This window comes from Episyrphus balteatus, chromosome 4, assembly GCF_945859705.1.
Source record: "Episyrphus balteatus chromosome 4, idEpiBalt1.1, whole genome shotgun sequence".
In the NCBI taxonomy this organism is placed as follows: Eukaryota; Metazoa; Arthropoda; class Insecta; order Diptera; family Syrphidae; genus Episyrphus; species Episyrphus balteatus.
Window position 1 is genome coordinate 13,517,337 of NC_079137.1, and position 19,688 is coordinate 13,537,024.

Below are 19,688 nucleotides of genomic sequence, written 5' to 3' on the forward strand. Positions count from 1 at the left end.
GTTGTCGAACCAGAATCAAGGGGCACGGTAGTGCCCAGCCAAGTTCTCTAGCAACTTTGGCACTACACCCTTATTTACAGGAAACAACTCAGGCCATTTTCGACCCCCCTCTAACTTCCACACCAAAGATGCTAGAAATTTCAAACTCGCTACATTTATTGAGCTTGTCAAAACCAAACTCCTCACAAAATTTAAGCCTTTTACGATGAGTAGTTTCTGAGATATAGGGCTTCAAAAATCGCAAAAACCGTAACTGACTGACTGACTCACTCACTCACTCACTGACAGATCATCAAAATTATGGAGAACTTCCCGTTAACGTAGAAACTTGAAATTTTACACGGTGATAGGGCTTGTGGTGTATACAAAGGGAAAAATCGAAAATTTGAGATTTTCAATTCAGGGGGCGTGGCATCCGCCCATTTCCGCTGAATTATCATCAAATATTATAGAGCACTTCTGATTATCGTAGAATCTTGAAATTTGGTAGAATGGTAGAGCTGGTAGTTTGTACAAAGGAAAAAATTTAAAATTTGAGAATTTCAGCCAGGGGGCGTGGCATCCGCCCATTTCCGCTGAATTTTCATTAAATATAATAAAGCACTTCTGATTATCGTAGAATCTTGAAATTTGGTAGAATGGTAGAGATGGTAGTTTATACAAAGGAAAAAATTTAAAAATTTGAGAATTTCAGCCAGGGGGCGTGGCAACCGCCCATTTCCGCTGAATTTTCATTAAATATAATAGAGCATTTCTGATTATCGTAGAATCTTGAAATTTGGTAGAATGGTAGAGATGGTAGTTTATACAAAGGAAAAAATTTAAAGTTTGAGAATTTCAGCCAGGGGCGTGGCAACCGCCCATTTTCACTGAATTTTCATCAAATATAGAGATTTTCAATTCTACAGCCATACCTTGCAAAAAGTAGTGAAATCACAACAAAAACATTACTGTTAAAAAAAGAGCCAAGTTCTCCTATGTTGAAATTATGCTGGCACAAAAAGTACTGAGATGTAAAAGTGTACCAAGTTCTAAAGCTTGGGTTCAAATTCGTATCAATAAAATTTTGATTGTTTACTTGGCAATTTTTGAAATAACTTTAAAAATCGGTAATTAAAAGAAAAATTGTCAAGAGAACAATCAAAATTTTATTGATACGAATTTGAACCCAAGCTTTAGAACTTGGTACACTTTTACATCTCAGTACTTTTTGTGCCAGCATAATTTCAACATAGGAGAACTTGGCTCCTTTTTTAACAGTAATGTTTTTGTTGTGATAATTTTTACCTGAATTAAATAAACGTTTTCCGCTTAGCAGCTTTTATGTTTCTTCGACTCTAAAACGTTAATGCAAAGAGTTGCCAACTGCTTTTCCATTTCACTAGAAAAAATAGTTCTGAACAAACCTAGAAAACTTTCCACACGAAATTCATAATAAGGGTAAAGTGAAATGCAATTTTTTAGGATCGAATCTTGTTGACAAGGAATATTTCAAGGCGAAAGGGGTGGTAACCATGACCCTATATCAAAAATTTTTGATTATTTCCATTGCAAACTTTTTAAACAATACTTCAAGGGGCGAGTTAAATTGAAATGAAAAATAAGTTGATACTGAAATTGAAAAAAAAATTACTTTGCAACTTTTAAAATCGGAACTTCTATGGGCAACCCTATTTAAAGTCTACATCACTTTATTCATCATATCTTTGCAATTTTCTGACAGAATTTAACAAGTAAGCTCATTTGGACCAAATATTTTGGTATCAGGAAATGACTACCTTCTACTTACAAGCAATTGTTGAAAAATTCAATTTTTCAAAAAGTCAATATAAAAAATATAAAATGCACTGCTGGGTGCTTAGTTTCACTTCTAGTACTGATATACTGGTAAACTTTTAGATTATAAGAACTCTCTTTATATGGGTAATTTATATAGAGAACCAATAATTTAAAAAAAAAAAACGAAAAATGCTATTTTCCCCATTTCCCATTTTTAGTTTTTTTTAAGAAAAACTAGAAATTCAGTTTAACTGGAATGGCTTTGAATAGTTGGAACACTTAAAAAATGTTATATATGATAGGTTTAAAACAGCTCTGAATGAAAAAAGAAAATAATTTTATAACAAACAACTACCACGAACAGGAATAACAAGTAAGTCTTAAGCAATCTTTACTCTTTAGCTTTTTAAAAATGTATCGATCGCTACATGTTTTCGTCTTTTAAATATTCTGCCCTAGCGAGGTATTCCGTCGGAGCGGAGATTTTCCGCAACGCATACTTCGTCGGAGGTTCAAATTGCATTCGAGGTATCTTTCATCGGAAAAAATACTAGACAAATACGACGACGCTCCGCATCGCAATAATTTGACATGCGTCACTTTCAAGATTTTAATAGAGATGTACAATATATACCGATATATCGATAAGTTGGTATATCTTCCGATATTTTTATATAAAAACACCTAAATACATTTAAATTTTCATATTAATATTTAGAGAGTTTCAATTCATAGTTTCTCATAAGTAAGAATGTCAATGTATGGTAAATTACGCCCGTTTGTTATTAGAAAATGAATCGATATTGCGATATTTCTATTCAACAAAATATCGAAACGAAAAATATCGATAATTTTTTTTTGAGAAGGCCATCTCTATAATTATCACAAATGACAAAAAAAAAACAACAGATGAAAAAAAAAACAATTCAAAGAATAACAAACGAGTTGAAGTTATTTTATTAAAAAGTGTCCATGGCAAGTGTCGCGTTATTTTTGGAGGCCGAGTCCAAACAAATAAGGGCAAACAAACTCAAGAAAAAAGGAGGATTTTAAAAAGTGAAAGAAAATTTATTTGTGAAAATTTATTTGTAAGGCACTCCGCTCGCCAGTGCCCGCAATTTATTTTTTGTTTATCAATAGTTTTATTTCATAGTGGACTTATGTATAGTCACGAACATCCTTTTTTCCATTCACCAACATCCCTTTGTGTTGGTCCAATTCAATACAGCCACAATTTTTGGTGATCTTTTTGTATACTTTTGTTTTTTTTTTTTCGTTTTGCCTAGACACAAAAATCCATAATAAATAAAATTTTCTTACTAAAATACTTTGTTTTCTTTATTACTTACATTTTAATTATTTATTCCGCAACAAAAACTTGTCGGAGGGTTTCGGAAAAAAAATGATTCGTATCTGTCAAGAATACAACCATAAGAAGTACTTCATCGCAAGCAATGACATGCGTTGAAATTTGTCGGAGAAAATCTCCGATCAGCGGATCGGAAAAATACCTCGAAGCAAAAAGTCTCCGATTCGTAGAAAATCGGAAAAAATCCGCTCCGACGGAATACCTCGCTAGGGCCGATTATTTTCCCGAACTAATTGTCTTTTGGCCTTTGTTGCATATCCCGATTTTATCCTATTACGCTGCTGATGCGAAACGAAAAATCCCACATAAAAACAGAGCAATAAAACTGGAATAGAAAAATTTCATTCTGTTGTAGCTACGCTGTTCGACCAGCGAAATTAAAAATTGTACAAGATTATCTGGAGAAGTCTCCAACTCTTGTGTGCGAAAAATGAAGTTTGTGTTTTTTTTCTTTATTTTTGTTATTCATTTCGTCAGTGCATGTTTTTCTGAAATTTGTGTTTGGATTAATTTCATAGTTTTTGTGCTTGTTGTAAGAGTCTTAATGGCCTTGGCCAATTACTTAGGCAGAAGACAAGTTTTGCTTGGTTTTCCTAATTTTAACAGACAACAATTGCACCAAGATTTGTTCAAACTGTTTAAAATATTTACCTGGTTTTTATTTTCAAACTGTATTCTTATCTTTGACAATTTTTTAACATCTTTTTACTTTAACTACTTTTATTACAAAAATGTTTTATTGAAATGTAATTTTTTCTTCTCATAATAAAAGGCAAATTAATTTTTCGCAAATTGATCACTATGGCGTATGCGTAACATTTTGCTCTGTATCAAACATAAGAATTTAATGAAAAAAATTCTATCGCTGGCCAATTTTGTAAAGACGGAAAATCTTACAAAAAAGATTATAATTTTGAGTTCTATAAATCGGACCTTCAAGATAAAAATTAATTTATTGATAAGAACGTTCGACCTTATTACTAATCTCACTGTGTATCGTGCCTTTTTTTGTGAATATTATAAGAAACTGGTGGGCGTGAGAATAAGCTTAAGAATTTTTATAAAAAAAATATTCCCACTCAGCTTCCTGAAAACAGAAACTGTTGAACAAGAATATGCTATGAGATCCAAACCTTCTGTGTTAAACCCCCCTTGTTAACTAACTAGATAAGAAAAATGAAAGAAAGCAAATCTATTTTTTGACATTAACATAACTTACACTCTCGTTTGTGTTTATTTTTATTAAAATCTATCTACAATAAAAAAAAAGAAAACAATTCCTAATTTATCAAGCATTTTCAATAGGTGGCCATATGTGTACCAAATCAGACATTGTCACCTCAAATAATAGATCGCAGTATTGTTGCATCAAATCTACAAAAAAAAAATATTCAAATAAGTACAACAATTTTAATAAAACTATTTAAGTTTAACTTACAATTAGGATCTTTCTCCCATTCATCTAACAACGCTTGTCTACAATGAATTTCTTTTATGAATAATGCTCTCTTAAACTTTGTCACATTTTCATTTAGATTCGACCAACTCTTTGTAATCGAAGATGGTGTGACCTTAAGTTTTGCTTTGAAATCCTGGAGTTTGGGAAAAACATCTCCATTCAAAAAGAACATACCAAAATAACTGTAAAAATAAAATAAATAATAAATAATTACATCTTCAAAAAGATAATTTAACTCACCAGCATGCTTTTTCACTTAAAGGCATTTCCACTTCAGCCAACGGTATCTCCCAGGCAGCTTTTCCAAAAGTCGCATCCACAAAACAATACACCTTTCCTTCATCGGAATTGTATTTCGGCAAAGGATCCTCCTTAATAGAACGAATATTGCACAATCTCGGAACATACAACAGCAACCATTCTGGTTCGATTGCAGTAACACCCCGAATGAAAAGCTTTGTTGAATCACCACTTCTAGTTTCATAGGCTTCCTGGTAAATCACCCATGTTGGTTGTTTTTTCTTCAAAATCGACGATGAATGCATAAAAACTGGTTCCTCCATTTCCAAACAATTGTATGCGTTTTTCATTTTTCTTTTCTGTTCTTTGTCATTGATATCATCGAGTGGTACCTTCCTGGCTACTCGATCACCCATTCCAGCAAGTAAAATTTGTCGCAAAAACTTGGCTTGCTTATCAGTGGGAGGAACCATTTCAGGATCTACACAGAGATCGACATTGGCCATGTTCAAGTTGATCTCATTCGTCAGTTGCACACGCAATTTACGAACTTCTGTGATAGCTTTGTGTCGAATTCCATTTTCATTACAAAATGTTAACAATTCACCCTTCGATCCTGCGTATTCAGCAGCTCCAACTGCTCGCAAGAGTACCATAGGATCACCAAGAAGTTCAAAATTTCCTGTCGATGCCCATGACTGACGACGTGGATGCCATTTATTACCATCGTCTTTTTCCTTATTCCCACCGACTTCGATGAGAAGTTCTTGAACGGAGAGTGCTGCCACCAAACAAACTGTATACGGAAGCATATTCTGTTGATGACTCAAAGCCAACATTTTGCCAAATCGAGGGGCCACCGGGAATCTTGATATAACATGCCCCAGTTTCGTTACAGGTGGAACACATTTTGGATCTTCTGGATTATGTTTAGGACCGAGAGCTCCCAACACAATCAATCTAGATTCGGCGGCTTGAAGCTGCACCGCATCTGGTGGAGATGGAAATGGGAAGTTGATCACCCTGTCGATTCCCATGCATCTCATTTGCATCATTAAATCATCCACTGGTTTCTTTTGGATGTCTGGCGTGCTAAACGATTCAAATTCATCGTTATAGACCGCACTGGAGTAGAGACGATAACAATGTCCAGCACTCGTACGTCCAGCTCTACCAGCTCTCTGATCAGCCGATGCTTTACTTGTGAATGTGACGACGAAGGCACTAACTCCGGTTATTTTGTCATAGAGACGGGTCTTCTGTCTTCCTGAATCCACTACGTATTTAATGTTGGGTATAGTGAGAGAAGTTTCAGCCACATTCGTACTCACTATGCACAGTCTACATCCCTCAGGAGGTGGTCTAAATATTCTACTTTGTTTTTCAGATGACAAGAGGGAATAGAGTGGAAGCACCCAAAGTGGCTGGGAAGTTCTTAATTCCTCGCCTACATCCTCATCATCAGATTCCTCGTTTTCCTCATCGATATCCTCCTCCGCTTCGTCAATGTCTTCATGCAGATCAGCTTCAGTATCATCGCTAGGAAGCTTATAGTCATCCAAATTGATTTTGGGAAGAGAAATCTGGGAAACAAACTTTTTCTTGGACTTTTTGACATTCTTTATCGCTTTTTTCATATCAAATTCATCATCGTCTTCAATGTCTACTTCTTTCTCAGGAGAATCTTCTTTTGTTTCAGCAGAGGAGGAGGTTAAAGGTTTATCCTCGACTGCTGGTTTATATGGAAACATTTTTCTAAGCTTCCTCACCAGATAGTTGACCTATTAAATTATATACGAATATAAAATTATATACGAAATCAAGTAAAAATGACAACAATTATAATAAGAAAATAAAGTAAAATTTTAAAAGTACAATAGAAATAAATGATTTAAATATATGGAATTAAAGCAGCATTGGCTGCTTCTGTGAACAATGGGGACTTGAAGTAAACATCGAAAAGTCAAAAGTTATTATATTTTCCAGATCCAATCGATCCGAAAATCCGGGCAATTACTTGTTGAATGGAAGAAATAAATACTAGTACCTGGTAGTCGAACTTAATTCAACATTGGACTACAAAAAGCACCTCAATGAAAAATCTAAAGCAGCACAAAGTCTCATAAACATAATATATCAAATTTTCAACTCAGTTATAAAGTCTACACACGCAGCACAATTGTGGGGATGAGAACGAAGATATGGAAAAAATCCAAAGAAATTTTATAAAAGAAATATTCTTTTTACCCATAAATACGCCAAATTATGCGATTTATTTGGAAACAGGTTTACTAAAGTTATTCACTATTACATTTTGCAAGCTTATTACTTTATTCAAGTCTTAGGATTTGATGAAGATCGAATGACCAACAAGATGATGCTCTATGAAGTAAGAAACAAAGATTGGTGGTTTTGTTAATGGCAGAATATTGGTGCTTCATTCGGTGAAAATCTTCAAAGGAATATAAATAGGGTTGGGGTCAAAATTCTGCCGGGGTCAAAATTCTTTTGTCAAAATTCTGCTTTCAAAATTCCTGCTTTACAAAATTCTGCTTTCAAAATTCTGCTTTTCAAAATTCTGTTTTTCAAAATTCTGTTTTTCAAAATACTGCTTTTCATAATTCTGCTTTTCAAAATTCTGCAAAAAATTAAAAAAGGGTTTGGAAAATGTTAAAAAGCGCGCGCTTTTAAACATTTTCCAAACCCTTTTTTAATTTTTTGCAGAATTCTGTAAAATCATCTTTTTGAAAAATTATCTGCTTATTTGATTACTTACCTACATAATTTGTCATTTTTTAAATGCGAATTAATTTTTGTTTTATAAATGAATAAATTTGAAAATATTAAGAAAAGGTTTTTAATATTAAACATTTCCGAAAATAACTAAAAATTTATTAATTTATCAAATAAAGATGAATATTCAAAAATTTGAATGAGAAAAGGAATATACAACATCGGTTCCAATTAGTATACATATTTTATTTGAAAGAAAGTCAGTATATGCATTTCAAAAAATATTTGCGACACTTAAATAAAAAAATTTTGGAAAGTACCAATGTTGAATTACATTAATGAGGTGTATTTTATAAAAAAAAAAAAACAGAATTAGCAGAATTTTTTTTGTTCAAATATAATGCTGGCAGAATTTTGAAAAGCAGAATTTTAAAAAGCAGAATTTTGAAAAACAGAATAGAAAAAAAGCAGAATTTTGAAAAACAGAATTTTCGCTGAAAAAGCAGAATTTTGAAAAGCAGAATTTTGAAGCCAGAATTTTGACCCGATCCCATATAAATAATATTAACGGTGCCAGCATTATATTTGAACAAAAAAAATTCTGCTAATTCTGTTTTTTTTTTTTTATAAAATACACCTCATTAATGTAATTCAACATTGGTACTTTCCAAAATTTTTTTATTTAAGTGTCGCAAATATTTTTTGAAATGCATATACTGACTTTCTTTCAAATAAAATATGTATACTAATTGGAACCGATGTTGTATATTCCTTTTCTCATTCAAATTTTTGAATATTCATCTTTATTTGATAAATTAATAAATTTTTAGTTATTTTCGGAAATGTTTAATATTAAAAACCTTTTCTTAATATTTTCAAATTTATTCATTTATAAAACAAAAATTAATTCGCATTTAAAAAATGACAAATTATGTAGGTAAGTAATCAAATAAGCAGATAATTTTTCAAAAAGATGATTTTACAGAATTCTGCAAAAAATTAAAAAAGGGTTTGGAAAATGTTTAAAAGCGCGCGCTTTTTAACATTTTCCAAACCCTTTTTTAATTTTTTGCAGAATTCTGTAAAATCATCTTTTTGAAAAATTATCTGCTTATTTGATTACTTACCTACATAATTTGTCATTTTTTAAATGCGAATTAATTTTTGTTTTATAAATGAATAAATTTGAAAATATTAAGAAAAGGTTTTTAATATTAAACATTTCCGAAAATAACTAAAAATTTATTAATTTATCAAATAAAGATGAATATTCAAAAATTTGAATGAGAAAAGGAATATACAACATCGGTTCCAATTAGTATACATATTTTATTTGAAAGAAAGTCAGTATATGCATTTCAAAAAATATTTGCGACACTTAAATAAAAAAATTTTGGAAAGTACCAATGTTGAATTACATTAATGAGGTGTATTTTATAAAAAAAAAAAAACAGAATTAGCAGAATTTTTTTTGTTCAAATATAATGCTGGCACCGTTAATATTATTTATATGGGATCGGGTCAAAATTCTGGCTTCAAAATTCTGCTTTTCAAAATTCTGCTTTTTCAGCGAAAATTCTGTTTTTCAAAATTCTGCTTTTTTTCTATTCTGTTTTTCAAAATTCTGCTTTTTAAAATTCTGCTTTTCAAAATTCTGCCAGCATTATATTTGAACAAAAAAAATTCTGCTAATTCTGTTTTTTTTTTTTTATAAAATACACCTCATTAATGTAATTCAACATTGGTACTTTCCAAAATTTTTTTATTTAAGTGTCGCAAATATTTTTTGAAATGCATATACTGACTTTCTTTCAAATAAAATATGTATACTAATTGGAACCGATGTTGTATATTCCTTTTCTCATTCAAATTTTTGAATATTCATCTTTATTTGATAAATTAATAAATTTTTAGTTATTTTCGGAAATGTTTAATATTAAAAACCTTTTCTTAATATTTTCAAATTTATTCATTTATAAAACAAAAATTAATTCGCATTTAAAAAATGACAAATTATGTAGGTAAGTAATCAAATAAGCAGATAATTTTTCAAAAAGATGATTTTACAGAATTCTGCAAAAAATTAAAAAAGGGTTTGGAAAATGTTTAAAAGCGCGCGCTTTTTAACATTTTCCAAACCCTTTTTTAATTTTTTGCAGAATTTTGAAAAGCAGAATTATGAAAAGCAGTATTTTGAAAAACAGAATTTTGAAAAACAGAATTTTGAAAAGCAGAATTTTGAAAGCAGAATTTTGTAAAGCAGGAATTTTGAAAGCAGAATTTTGACAAAAGAATTTTGACCCCAACCCATAAAAGAAGCTTGATGGCTTCTTCTTCTGAAAGCAGAATCATATAAAGCCCGCTACAATACAATCTTTATACTAACAACTATTTCTGCGATTCTTTTAACCCTAAGGTAATATCTTTAGTTTTCCAAAGAAGATGTGAATTATTAAGTCTCAATGGAAAACCTAATAATAATAGTTTTGACCAGTTTTGTTCACTATGTAACACCAAATCCACAGAAGACTGTTTAAATTTTATAAGTACTTGTATATGTACAATTTTGAATCGAGTGCTTTGGAAAAAGTACTTTCGATACAAGAGACAGTTCAGACTGGACAAAACTTATTAACTAAATATTCTATATAATTTTATAATTTAAGTAGTTTAATTAAATTAAATTAAACTACTTAAATTATAAAATGTGTTTTTGTTTATCGAATTAAGCATAAAATATGAAATTTTGTTTTATAATGGTGTTCAACTTAACTCCAGATTCTTTTGAAGTCTTTCGTAGTTTTGTTTCCTTCTGACAGAATTCTTTCTCTACTCTCATAAATTTGACAGACTTCCTTATAGTATAAGATCCCGCCATAGGACGACCTACCCTCAACGTAATACCAGTTGGGAGTTATATTTTTTTAAAGGTAGTGTCCAAAGAAACAGTTTGCACATGGGTTGGCTGGCATATGGTTGCCATGTTTTAAAGTTAATTTTTGAATTTTGTGCCACCTTGCTTGATAAGTTTTAGAGGTGTAAAAAAATATTATGTCAGAGAAAATATGGACGTTTAAAAGTCAAAACCGTGAAATTCGTATCTGCGAAATTTCTGATTTAACTTAACTTTTTGGATTCTTTGTTTTATTTAGAAAAAAATATAAAAAAAAAAAAACAAATTTAAAAATATTTTTTGAAGGGCATATTAAATATATTAAAACTGCATACTTTGTTTTTCAAACTACCTCCAAAGTCTGGATTAAGGGACAAAATCCGTTTCCGGCTTATAAGTATTAACTGATGTTAAGATTTTTTTTTTTTTTCAACTAATAAAATACATAAAATACATTACCTCTTGTTGTCCTGTGACGAAAACTAAAATCCCTCCTTCTGGAAGCTTTGAATGGATCTTCATTGTCTTCTTATAGGCTTCTTCAACATAGTTATCAACTGTTGTCTTTTGAAAGTGAATTGTTACCGGAAACTGACGTGCTTCAACTTTAATAAGCGGTGGAGGTAGACGAAACAGTTTCGAGTTTTCCAGAAAATCTTCCACCTTCAATGTAGCTGACATGATAATAAGCTTCAGAGGATTACCACGCTTCACTCGGAGCGGTACAATACGGGAGAGTAGACCAATTAGGATATCAGTATAGGCACTCCTTTCGTGAGCTTCATCAAGTATAATCACAGAATACTTCTGAAGCATGAAATCAGATTCAATTTCTTTCAGAAGTACACCGTCCGTCATGAATTTGATCTTTGTCTGTTCTGTAACATTGCCTTCGAAACGAATCAAGTAGGAGACTTCTTTTTCACTAAGATTCATCTCGTGAGCTACACGTTTCGACATGGATATGGCAGCAACACGACGAGGTTCAGTGATTCCAATCATTTTATGCTGGCCATAACCAGATTCGTAGAGGAATTGAGGGATTTGTGTAGTTTTTCCAGATCCCGTCTCACCAGCGACAATGATTATGGAGTTTTCATTTATAATTTCCATTATTGTCTGTTCTTCTGCAAGAATTGGTAGTCTTAAACGAGCTGTTTGAATCTCTGGATCACGATTGACAGGGATAAATACAGCGGGTTTGGAGGAAACCTTTGGTTTTTCTGGAATTTTTGTCTCTTTTTCAATGACAACAGGTTCTTTTTTGATTTCAGGAAGAACTTCATCATCTTTAGGCCCCTCCTCTTTCTCTCCTCCTTCATCAGACGATGAGGACAGATCACCTTCCAACCCAATTACATTTGGATTCTTCTTTTTTGCCTGGGTTTCCCCATCGCTATTGCTTTCATCGGCATCATTATAGCCTTTTAAAAGTTCTAATCGTTTGCGTTTGTTTATACCAGCAATGCTACTTACCCTGCCAGCGGCGTCTTCTTGTTGTTTTTGTTCTTTCTTTCGTTTTTGTTTTTCTTGAATGGCATCAAAATTGCCAAAGTTCTTTAAACCGATTGTTTGAACTTGACTAATTGATTGATATAAACTCAATTCATCAGGAGATATTTTAACTTTTTCAAGACCTTCAAGGATAGATGCTCTCTGGGAAAGACAAATTCTCACATGACAATTCTATTACGCAGATAAAAAAGGTTCCCAACTTACCTCTTCTTTTTTACGTTTTTTGTCAACAATAGTTTGCAAGCGTTTCCTTTGTTTTTTTGTTAGAATCTTTGTGTGTTGGATAATTTCTGGTTTGGTTTTTGTTTTACGTTTTTGAGAAGGTAGAACTAAAGGATTTGCATCATCGTAGCCTGAAGCAGTGGCAATTGAATCGCCAAGTTCAAGTTTGATCTGGAAGAGAGACGCAGATTTTAACAATGGGTTTTTTATTATAAAATTTGTATATTTGGGTACTTTTTTGACTTCGGAATTGTCGATGGTGGTTTTGTGAGATTGCCGAGCTTTGGCATTAAATACTTTTTTACCCATTATTTGTGTTTTTAATATAAAATAAAATTTATAAAGAATAGAAATTGGTTTGTTTTCGTCTTGCACATCGCACGTGTGATGAATTATGACAAGCAATAGAGGTTGATAATTTTGACAGTTCATTTGCGATGTTTTTTTCGGGGTGCGTTCGTAGATGAAATTAAACTGCATTATCGACTTAAAACTGAGACTTCATTAGGCGAGTTTGTTTTGGCAAAGCTATCCGCAGTAAGATTTCGCAAATATTTTATATGCAGGCACCAAATTTATATGCAGACTCCAAGGGAAAACAAAATGTAAACAAAACAATTCGTCAAAATTCTATCCGCAGTTTGGTTTAACTTCTATTCTTATCGGCAGCTGCGTGTTGTTTTTAGAATGCATATAAACGCCCACTGTGGTGCGTTCTTTTATTCGACAATGTTAACTATTGTTAACAATAGTTAACTTTCATCGTTCCTAAATGAGAAAAAAGTTACAAAGTGTAACATCGTGACGTCACAACATCGTTCCTAAATCCAGTGTTGAAGTGTCAAATAGTTACATTTTGTTACTTTTTTCAACTCAGCTCCTGGACTTGAGTTTCAATGTTAATCTGTCAAACACAACTAAATGGGGAAGAGAGGGGATGATGTGAGAAGAGAATTTCTTGTTTGTTTCCGTATTTGAAATTATTGAATGCATATTTTTGTTTCAATTTGCTTAGAATTCAATTAAAAAGAATTATTTCAGTACGAAATAAATTTTTTCTTGTTTATTCATTCATAAAATTAATCTCAAAAATTTTTCTTTTGACAGATCAACAAAATGTAACATTTAGTCGTTCCTAAATCAAAGTTGACATTTTGTAACAAAATCTAACAAAAACAAATACAACGATATTTTTGACATAACAACAATAGTTAACATTGTTCAATAAAAGAACGGACCACTGCGGATGCGAATAGCAATGCCAAAAAACACAGCTATTGTAATTTCTTCGATTTTTTTTTTAAGTTTTTGAACGATCTGGAATTTTTCAAAAACTTCAGAAAATATTTATTAATATTGTTGCTGCAGTAAAACACAACATTATTATGCTATTGGATGACGAGTTCCTTTGGAAGTGAAAAGAGTTCAATAATAACGAAGCCCGGTTCTATGGTGGGTGGTAAAAGTACTACAGTACATACATATTGCTTACCAAACTAACAATTTTGCTTCTATAAAGCTTTATAGAAGCAAAAGAAGCATGTATAAGGCTTTACAGAAGGAAAATTGTTAGTCGGGTATACTCCTCTTAACATGGTATACATTATAATTACCGTTAGAAAATGCAAAAAACATTTTTTTTACTACTTCGTACCTTATGCTTTTATATAAGAAAAATTATTTCAACATATTTAGTAACGGTTTTTCTTCTTTCAAGACCTGTTTAAATCTTTCCGATATCTTTTTTACTGCACGAAATATCTTAAGATGAAGTAAATGGGTTTGGCTTCATATAATCAAAAAGGAGGATAATTTCTTTGGTAGATATAATTTTCCAAGCAACTGAAGATATATCTCGGGCAGTTAAAAAGAGATTGGAAAGATTTAAACAGGTCTTATAGAAACCGTTACTAAATACATTATGTTCAAACAATTTTCTTTATATAAAAGAATGAGGTACGAAGTAGTCAAAAAACGTTTTTAGCATTTTCCAACGAGAGCTGATTATTTTTTAACGGGTGTTAACTTCTAATGTCACACCTTTTACATCTTATTTGAAGATATTCTCAGATAGCACAATAGTTAGAATACTTTTAATATTAGAAACAATAGCCCAAAATTTTAAATGATTTAGTAAAAATGGCTAAAGCCATTTTAGTAATTTATTAAGTCAAAAGCAGACTGATTTTGTCGCTTAGTAAATTACTAAAATGGCTCATTTTAATAAATCGTTTAAAATTTTGCGTCAGTGAAACACATTAATGTATTGAGTGTTAATGTAGTTAAATACTTAATTTAGTGAGTAGGTAATAAATAAGAGCGAAAAATATACAAAAATATGCCTATGCTATCATGGCATATGCATTGTTTAAATTTTAAAGAGTAGAAGAGGACCAAAAGTAAAGAAAGTCCAAGGATGGAGTTGAAGCATCAAAGGATAATAAGTTGGCATCGTAATGAAAATTCCACAACAGCTAAAGGATCGTTGGAAAAAAAGATCTATGGATACTTTTAACGATTTTCCAGAATACATATTTAAAAATTTGATACTTTGCACTTTTTGTAAATAGTGACAGTTTGATATAATAATTAGAAGTAGGCCAAAATGTATTTGGGGTGTTTTTGACCCCTCAATGCTCCATCTCTAGGTCCGAAAATTGAGTTCCAAGATTTTATTTCATTACAGTTTGTCAGTTACAAGTGAAGCTAAAAAAGCGTATTAATAAAAAATAATACTGAAATATAAAAGGTACCTTTTTCTTATACCTACCTCCTAAAAACTACATCAAAACAAAATTTCAGCTTAGTTGAAGCAGTCAAAAATTATCTGTTTTTTTCGCACTTTTTGAGGGTGCCTGTCAGGTGTTAGACTATTATTTTCCTGTATACTTTCGTGCCATCTATAATATGCAAGATCACATCCTTATTGAGAACGGTTTTTTTTGTTTACATGTTAAGTAATGTTATTAGATCACTAACAAAGTTTCATTTGTTGCAATTTTAACTTTTTTGGTCAGTAATTTTGGTCAGTGTTATTTAATAAAAACATTTAGCTACTTTCACTTAATTACTTCTTTTTGAAGTGAAACTTTTTTGCGACTTCCAACTAGGTTGCGTTAAACGTTTATAGCTACCATGGAAGGGGTATGAAAGCACTGTTGCGTTAAACGTAAAGCGCTCCTGGGGAGGGGGAATAGAAAGACAAAGAGCGTGCGTGAATGCGTAACGAAGTTTCACTTCTTCCGCGTGAAAAGACTCCACGCACCATTTTTTTTTTTTATTTTATATTAGTTTTAGAAATATATTGCAATTTTTTTAAATTCAATTCATTTAATGAAAATATATTTATATTTCTTTAGTCAACACAAAAGTTCTTGGATATTTGTTAGCCGATAAATATTAGGGCGTTTGATTATTTAATTTCGTTTTTAAGATTACTCATACGCCATACACTTTTTTTTTCAAATTGCAAATTAGTAAAATTTTATTATACTATCCTTCTCTTAAACTTTTATTTGTTCTTATAGGATGGAAAAGTACTGAAAAAAAACATTTAATCAAAATATAAAGGTAACTTAAGCTAAATACTTGCAATGCCATATTTGATTGTTATCATTTGATTTGTGGCGTATTTATTTTTTTTTTTAATATTATTCATACTGTTGCGAATTGGAATTTCCAAAAAGTTAATTTATATAACAAATACATAGGTACCTACATACATTTCCCTTAAATAATATGGAAAATCCCATTCAAAAAAAATTTCCCTTTTAACTGCAATCCATATTCAAATGATGAAATCAACTTAACTATTCAACCAAAAATATCCTCTCATCCTTCGAAACACTGAAAATATCCTTTTTACCTATTTCGAATTTAACTGAACAATACGTCCTACCCTACCACATTTCTCACCCTCACTTGATCCATTCAAGCTCATTACAACGCATACGCAAAACAACACACACACCTACCCCATATTATTGCCATATCGCCACAAAAATCTCGAACAACGAAAAATTCGAAGATTCGAATTTAATATCGGTCGGTCGGAGTTTTTATTTAGATTTTAAGGTAGACATCAATCGGAACGTTTTAGTGTATCGCAGTATCGTGTACAGTTGAAGAACTATTAAGTGCAAAAAACCCGAATCAAACATACAAAAAAAAATATATATCCTAAATTTTTGAAAAAATTTCATCAGATAACTTAACACAAGTTAAGAATCAGTTTTATTTTTAATTTAATAAATTTCTTTCTTGAAAGATATATCATGTAAAATCCTATATAAAAAAAAGTTATTCAACCAACACAAAACCAAACCAAATACAAAAAAAAAAAGAAAGGATTTTCACATAAAATTTAGAACGTAAATTTGTCGTGGGTTCAATTTTTTTTTATAGTCATTCCTTTCTTTCGTACGTACACTCATCCGCAGTGGGTATCTGAAAGTATAGAGAACGTACTAGCAGCCAGAGCAAAGATACTTTATTTTAGGGGTGTGCCTGGTAGTTTCGATTTTTTTCTCTCGACTCGAACACAACTTCTCATCAATCGGGGTCGTCGGAGTTTTCTAAATTTTTTTTTTGGCTTAATTTTTATTCCAAAAAAACGCATATACAAAAACAAATTTAACACATAAAATTACTTACATTTTTTCTCAATTCGAAATATAAATGGCTTCTTGTGGGTTTTATTAAAAAAAAAAAAAATTGAAATAAAAAAAAGATTCAAGTGAAAAAAGTGAAAGAAAGAAATTTTGGTACAATTTTTGTATAGAAGAGAAAAAAAAAATCACCTACATAAGCAAAATGTCTTTACATTTTGTTACATGTTTGTTTGCATTTGCCCTCATAAGCAGTTTAGAGGTAAGTTTTTTTTGCACTACCCGTGAGTTTTTTCATTTTACAATTTTTTTGGAAAATCAAATCTAGAAGAAAAGTCGGAATTGTGTCTCTAATTAGAATTCTAACAAGTCGGGGAAATTTATTAGAATCTTTTTTTTTTCTACCTACCTACTTCTCGAGGGTTGCATATTCAAATCTTCTAGTACGCATGTATCTGTTTTTTTTTTTTTTTTTATTTTAAATTTTAGAGAATAGATGAAAATATAAAGAACTTAAAATTTAGCATACAAAAAAAGCAAAAAAAAAAAAGGAAAAAAAAAACATAAAGAAAGAAAGAAATTCCTGTACAAGGATATCGATCTCTCGCTACAACAACAAAAACAACAACAAGAAATCGACACTTAAAGGAATTCCCCATATAGAAAGCACACCATCATCCACCAATACATGCATTTAGTGATTCACCGCACTCACTCACTTGTACGTTACACATTAGCACTATACCAAGAGCCAGCCAGCAGTAGCAGCAGCAGCAGAAAACAGCAATAGGAGCAGGTTTCTTGTTGAAAAGGTAACCCTAAGCCCTATAACCCTCTCTACATCCCCCCAACCAAAAACCACAACCCCAAACGAACTCATCGTATCGTCGTTGTCGTGAAGTTACAACACAAAACGGACTACCACCACTAATACACACAGGTATATTGTAGGTATAGCGAGTATCTAACAGCAAAGTAGCGAGCGAGCGAGCGAGCACCTTGCGCTGGGAAAAAGCCTGCCAGCTATTTATTTTCGACCTATAGATACTATACAATTCGAGATCGAGATGCCATGCCAGAGTGCCAGCTTGTCGAAGGACCTCTTTTTTGAAAAACATTTCATTTAAAATTTCAACACACTCTATACGATGGATATGATGTTTGGTTTGGTGGCTGTGCGGTGCGGTGCGGTGATGGGTGCTGCTCCTGTTAAGTCCTCTCCATCCTTGATTTATCGAGAAGAGGAGACACCGACACCACCAAGCGGAGAGAGCACAGTACGAAATTCCATCCGAAAAAAGGATAAATAGATATAGCTTATATTATATGTAGATTGTAGATGGAATAAGGTACCCAAGTACCGACCTATCTATATAAAAAAAAAAAAAAAAAAACAGCTAGGAGATGATGGTTGCTTTGCTGCACACGAGTAGGTTTTAAAGGCTTTTTTCCCATCTCCTGTGCTCTCCATCGGGCGTATAGATACTCAATTAGTCGAGATAATTGAATTTTAAAGATTTTTAATGGGATGTATGCTAATGACTGCAAATTCCATTATACTCGTTTGTAATGAAATTAACTGCAGTGCCTATCCTATCGTATTCTCTATCCTATGCAGAGCACAATTCGTCTCTTTTATTTATGATTTAAAGGATACAAAAAGATACTTTAATAGCGGCGACACTTTTCAAATGAAAAATGAAATTCTCTCGTTTATGTTCATGTTATTACATTTCATTGCATGTGTGTGTGTGTGTGTGTGTGTATATGTATGGGCTGTGTGTGTGTGTATTTTTTTGCTTTAGGTAGGAGTAGGGGAAGGACACCCTATTAATTGGTAAGGATATTGCTTGTAGCCAATGTGCTTGCGCACTCTTGCATAACTTCGTTTTGGTGAGTCACCCAAGTCCTTACGTACCGAACCGACTGAACAGAGCCAGGCCAGGATATTTCATTAGTCATACCATACACATTGAAGCAAAGGATATGAAATGACAAAATAAGTGTAGACTTTTTTTTTGCACTGTGTACTTTTCTTCGTCCTCGTCCACTTCCATATCCACCACACTCTTGGGAGGAATTTTATTTGTTTTTTTTTTTTTTATATATTTTTTTTTGTTCTGTCTTCTTTTAAAAAAGTCCTTTGTGTTATGGAAGAAGACTCTCCTGGATTTCTGGATAAAAGGATATATGAATATATGGGATATAGAGGACAAAGAACGCGTTTAGACGGCTGGCTTTTGTCTTTCTTTAAATCATCAAAAAGTAAATGTCAAAAAGATGTCACAAAGAGAAAAGGGGGAGATGGGGTTAAATGGGTTGCAGTTTTTCAAAGTTTTTTTTTTTTAGTAATAGAAAGGATTTGTGCATGCGATGGAAGTTAAAAAAAAAGGAGCAATGACCTTAGTCACGAAGTCCGTTTGTGGCGTCCACCGTACGTTACCATAACCACCTCTTGAGGGTCTCAAACAACAAACAATAACTCCCCCAAACTCTCTAGAATTTTCCAAAATAAACAAACGAATATTGTTATCGAGAGGCTTTTATCGATTGTTTTTTTGTATCTTTTACCAAAAAGAAAAAAACTCAAGACAGTTAAAAACATTAGTTAGACAGGTACTTAGGGTTGATATCTTGAATTCGAGTCACAATTAGAATCATTCTTTTGTTGTTGTTATTTTCTTTTTGGTGATTTGCTATGTGACATTATCGGTTGAGAAAGATTTGTTTTATGGTAATTTGAGCAATTATTCACCTGGGCAAGGATGAATCTCTTCCAGTTCCATGAATTTTATTATATCGTTTGAAGATTACAACTCTTACTGCTCCGAGAATATGGTGATTATATGCCTGCTATCTAAAAATATATGT

At 31.9% G+C, this 19,688-nt stretch overlaps 2 protein-coding genes across 11 annotated transcripts in view; one reads left to right on the forward strand and one right to left on the reverse strand.

Moving 5' to 3' along the window:
- Positions 1-4,324: 4,324 nt before the first annotated feature.
- On the reverse strand, positions 4,325-12,843 carry LOC129918804 (probable ATP-dependent RNA helicase kurz). The gene is made up of 6 exons (XM_055999530.1): positions 12,445-12,843; positions 12,193-12,381; positions 10,933-12,129; positions 4,848-6,628; positions 4,587-4,789; positions 4,325-4,522 (listed from the first exon to the last, which is right to left on the reverse strand). Exons 1-6 carry the CDS (start codon positions 12,688-12,690, stop codon positions 4,437-4,439), a joined length of 3,702 nt encoding a protein of 1,233 aa, XP_055855505.1. The 5' UTR covers positions 12,691-12,843; the 3' UTR covers positions 4,325-4,436.
- A 3,460-nt stretch (positions 12,844-16,303) lies between these two features.
- LOC129918805 (amyloid-beta-like protein) overlaps positions 16,304-19,688 on the forward strand; it is a 44,505-nt gene continuing 41,120 nt past the window's right edge. For 5 of the 10 annotated variants that reach the window (XM_055999536.1, XM_055999540.1, XM_055999533.1 and 2 more), the window contains exon 1: positions 16,306-17,079. In XM_055999536.1, the coding sequence (XP_055855511.1) occupies positions 17,023-17,079 (57 nt within the window). In that variant the 5' untranslated portion in view covers positions 16,306-17,022. Of the gene's footprint in view, positions 17,080-19,688 lie in introns of all 10 variants that reach the window. The other 5 variants (XM_055999531.1, XM_055999535.1, XM_055999534.1 and 2 more) reach the window with 3 other exon arrangements.